This window comes from Elgaria multicarinata, chromosome 3 (genome assembly GCF_023053635.1).
Source record: "Elgaria multicarinata webbii isolate HBS135686 ecotype San Diego chromosome 3, rElgMul1.1.pri, whole genome shotgun sequence".
In the NCBI taxonomy this organism is placed as follows: Eukaryota; Metazoa; Chordata; class Lepidosauria; order Squamata; family Anguidae; genus Elgaria; species Elgaria multicarinata.
The window spans coordinates 1,927,358-1,931,593 of NC_086173.1; the positions used below are offsets into that span (position 1 = coordinate 1,927,358).

A 4,236-nucleotide genomic window follows, 5' to 3' on the forward strand; every position below is an offset into this window, starting at 1 on the left:
ACTCCCATCAGTTTCATTCAGCATGGCCAATGGTCAGGAATGCTGAGAGTTGTAGTCCAAAACATCTGGAGGGCACCCATTTGGGGCAGGCTGCTATAATGGATTAGAACCCCCTTTTCCATCACTTTTTAATAGCACCGTGATGAAGGATTCACGCCGTCTGTATGAAGGAGGAGTTCTTGCCTTTGGGGTAGAGGAAGCAAGAACTCTAAGAGTGGAGTGAGGAGGGCCACAGAAGCCACGGGATGAAAGTGAAGTTCGCTTTACAGGATGCTGAGGCTCCAAGAGAGCTCATGCCGGTCTGTTTCAGAGACTGAAACAACTGGGCATGTTTAGCCTGGAGAAGATAAGATTGAGGGGAGACATGAGAGCACTCTTCAAAGACTTAAAAGGTTGTCACACAGAGGAGGGACAGGATCTCTTCTCGATCCTCCCAGAGTGCAAGACACGGAATAACGGGCTCAAGTTAAAGGAAGCCAGATTCCAGCTGGACATCAGGAAAAACATCCTGACTGTTAGAGCAGTACGACAATGGAACCAGTGACCTAGGGAGGTTGTGGGCTCTCCCACCCTAGAGGCCTTCAAGAGGCAGATGGACGACCATCTGTCAGGGATGCTTTAGGGTGGATTCCTGCATTAAGCAGGGGGTTGGACTCGATGGCCTTGTAGGCCCCTTCCAGCTCTACTATTCTATGATTCTATGAATCTCTTTCTTGAGCCAACCAGTACTAGCAATAGCCTGGAGGGGTCTCTATGCTTCATGACACCCCAGCTTTGCTTTCTTGGTGCCGAAGCAACAAGGACTACAATGGCAAGACTCCTGACCTTGGGGTGAACCACTTAAGACTGCAGAGTGGAGAAGAACGGGGCAATATTATCTACCTGGGTCCCAAAACAGCTCCATGCACCTGGCGAGTTGTAAATGCTGAATCAAGCCTAGGTCTTTGCCAGAGCAACACAGTTTCTGTTTGGCTGTCTAGGTATTTTCCAAGTACCCACACTCCCGAATGCTCTTGCCTTTCCCCCAGTTTCTCTGCCTGCCTGAACTCCCTTCAAGATCTGCCACGGTATTTCCCTTGGGCCTCTAGTCCCAATTCTGCTGAGACGTGTATTTCCAGCACCCGGCTTTTCTGGCTGCTGCCCTGGCCAGGGCTCACCAAGGAATTCAGTAAGCAGCCTTTAACACCAACGCCTTGATGGCTGCCGGGGTGCCATTCCCGACTGACAAGCTGGTATTGAGCCCCTCCTGCTGGTGAGACGAACGCTCTGACTTGCTGGTGCTGCCCTCCAGTATGGGGAAACCAAAGCGCTTGGCCCGGCTCTCCTCTGCACCTGGTGGGACCACCAGGAGGCAGCAGAGCAACTTGAAAATGGCCCGCCTCATGTCCTTACTGGTCAGGGTGTAAATGATGGGATTAAGCAGGGAGTTCATCATCGCCAAGGCCAGGAAATAGTCTGCCTTGTAGAGCACACTGCAGGACTGGGCCTGGCATGCAACATCCAGCAACAGGAGGACGAAAAGCGGTAGCCAGCAGGCTATGAAAGTGCCCACCACAATGGTCACCGTCTTCAGCAGGGCCATGTACTTCTGCGACTTCTTGAGCATGCCTTTCCGGAGGCTGCCCAGACGCTGCCCGTTGAACTTGACCATGCGGTAGATGCGGGCGTAGAGTACTACAATGGAGACCAGGATCGCCAAGAAAATGGTGATGCAGAAAAGGACATAATGCTTAGAATAGAGGGGCAGCACCGTGGAACACTCGGGAAGGTTCTCCATGCAGTTCCAGCCCAGAATTGGCAGCACCCCAAGCAAGATGGAGACCAGCCAGCTGGCGCCCACCAACAAGAACATCCGCCCTTTCTTGTCCCCGTGGTAGAGTCTCATGCGGATCATGGTTATGTGCCGTTCAATGGCAATCGCCAAGAGGCTGAGGACAGACGCAGCGAGCGTGACAAAGACCCCACCTTCCCGCAGGAACCACTGGACAGGGGTGAGCTTGAGTGTGCTGGGCCCAGACAGGATGATATTGGCAGTGTAGGCCACACCAGCCAGCAGGTCCGACAGCGTCAGATTCCCAATCAGATAATACATGGGCAAGTGGAATTTCTTGTTCCTCCAGATGGCTAGCAGCACCACTAGATTTTCCACCACAATGAAGGCACACACAACCAGGAAGGCGATGGCATCGGCCTTGAGGCTGCCCTTGTACTTGCTGGCATGGAGCTTGCCTGTGTAGTTGTAGTGTAGCGAAATGATGTTGTTATTGTGGTACTCCCGGTAGAAATGGACTGGGTAATGTGAAGACTCCATGCTGATGGTCCCCATCCCACTGGTGCCTCTCTCCTCTTAGTCTCATGGGTTTACGCAGTACTACTGAGTGCTTCCCATCACGCTGTGCCTCTCTTGTGCATGTCCCAGGCTCTGTCCAGAGGAGATGATGATGTTTTACGAATCAGATTCCACCCCACCAGTAGTGACCCTACCCTCAGGTGGAGTTCTGGAGAAGTCACCACAGCACTAGCAGGGTCTTTCCAAGATGAACCTAAAAAAAAATCAACAAGAAATCCATGTGGGTCAATTGCTTGCAAAGCACAAAGTCTACCCAGTTTTCCAGGTGACATTTCATGTATGAAAAGGGTGCCATCATTCCAGAACCTGAGCAGCAAATCTTTCCTCAATCAAAGTCAGCCTATTGGTCCATCTAACCTCTTTCTGACATCAGCTCTTCCGGATTTGGCCAGGGGAGTGAAACCAAGGCCTTTACAAAGAAGGCATGATCTATGCACACTCTCAAAGTCCTTCACCAGATGTAGAAATTTATTTATTTATTTTTTTATTACATTTCTATACCGCCCAATAGCTGGAGCTCTCTGGGAGGTTCACAAAAATTAAAAACATTCAAAGTATAAAACAACCATAATATGAAATACAATATAAAAGCTCAACCAGATAAAAACCGCAGCAATGCAAAATTACAAATTTAAAACACCGAATTAAAATTTATTTATAGACTGTTAAAATGCTGGGAGAATAAAAAGGTCTTCTTCACCTGGCGTCTAAAAGCATATAATGTAGGTGCCAAGGAGAAAAAGCAGATAGCCAGGTGATGGGGCCCTTCCCTAGCTGTTCATGGTCTAGTGAAGCGGCTTTCTGCTTCTGAAAGTTAGCCAAGTGAAGCTAATGTCAGACTTCTCATATACGGCCCAAGACAACCAGGGCAACAATATGATGGTAGTGCTGGTATTTCATTCACTAGGTTGTATATTTACTTCCAGCAAGGAAAGAACTGTCTTGACAGATCAGACCCAGGATGCATCTAAGGAGCTTACAAACAGGACGTGATGAAAACAGCCATCCCTTTGTCCAGCCTTCACCAACTTGTCACCCTCCAGATGTGTTCAGTTACAGCTCTCATCATCCCCAGCCAGCATGCCCATTGGTGCTGGGAGTTGTAATCCAACACATCTGGAGGGTGTCAAGTTAATTGGCAGCATATCTTGAGAGTGTCTTCCAAGGCCCCACACCTGTTGGGGAGGGGGATCATTTGGGAAGGACCTCCCTGGCTTGATGCCAGAGTCACTGAATACTTAAGACATTGCCAATAGCCCCTGAGGAAGACATGCTCCCCACCCAGCCCCCCAAAATGTTTTAAATTTAATTCCTCCTGGTGGAGCCCAGTTTTTTGTCTAGTTAAAAGATGGGTGAAATGCTTTGTTGAGGAATTTGTCAAAGATGGATGGCCCCATTATTGGCTAACAATGCCATAGTCCTAGTTTGAAGAGGGTGAGACTACCTTAGCTTATAAGGACAAACAGTTCAACAGAGGCAGAATTTTTGGGGTAGCTTGTTATGAAAACATACACGCCAGGCAATCTGAGGCATTTTCTTGTGATACAGCTCGTTTAAGAGAGGGCAATAGTTTCAACAGTACCTTCAGTAGTTCCCCTCTGAAAGTCACTTACCGCCTTCATTTTCAAACAATGCCCTCAGCATATTTGTCGGGGAAGTATAAAGGGATCCCCTGTGCGCAGCAGCTGTGCATTTGTGGCACTGGGGAAGGAGAAGACACAGGGCATACATTGTCGCCTGTATAAGGAACCCAGGGCTCACTTCCTGGGGCGTCTTTTGAAAATAAGATCTGGTTGGCCTCTGGCTGACAGTAACTTAACTTGTCGGCAGATTACAATAACTCCATCACAAACAAGGTGTCATGTCTAGCTCTGCTCCCCCTGTTT

The 4,236-nt window shown here is 49.0% G+C and overlaps 1 protein-coding gene across 1 annotated transcript; it reads right to left on the bottom strand.

Annotated features, from left to right (window-relative positions):
- Positions 1 to 1,117: 1,117 nt before the first annotated feature.
- S1PR5 (sphingosine-1-phosphate receptor 5) lies at positions 1,118 to 2,470 on the bottom strand. The gene has a single exon (XM_063123019.1). The coding sequence runs from the start codon at positions 2,324 to 2,326 to the stop codon at positions 1,166 to 1,168; it is 1,161 nt and encodes a 386-aa protein (XP_062979089.1). The 5' UTR covers positions 2,327 to 2,470; the 3' UTR covers positions 1,118 to 1,165.
- Between the last annotated feature and the right edge of the window lie 1,766 nt (positions 2,471 to 4,236).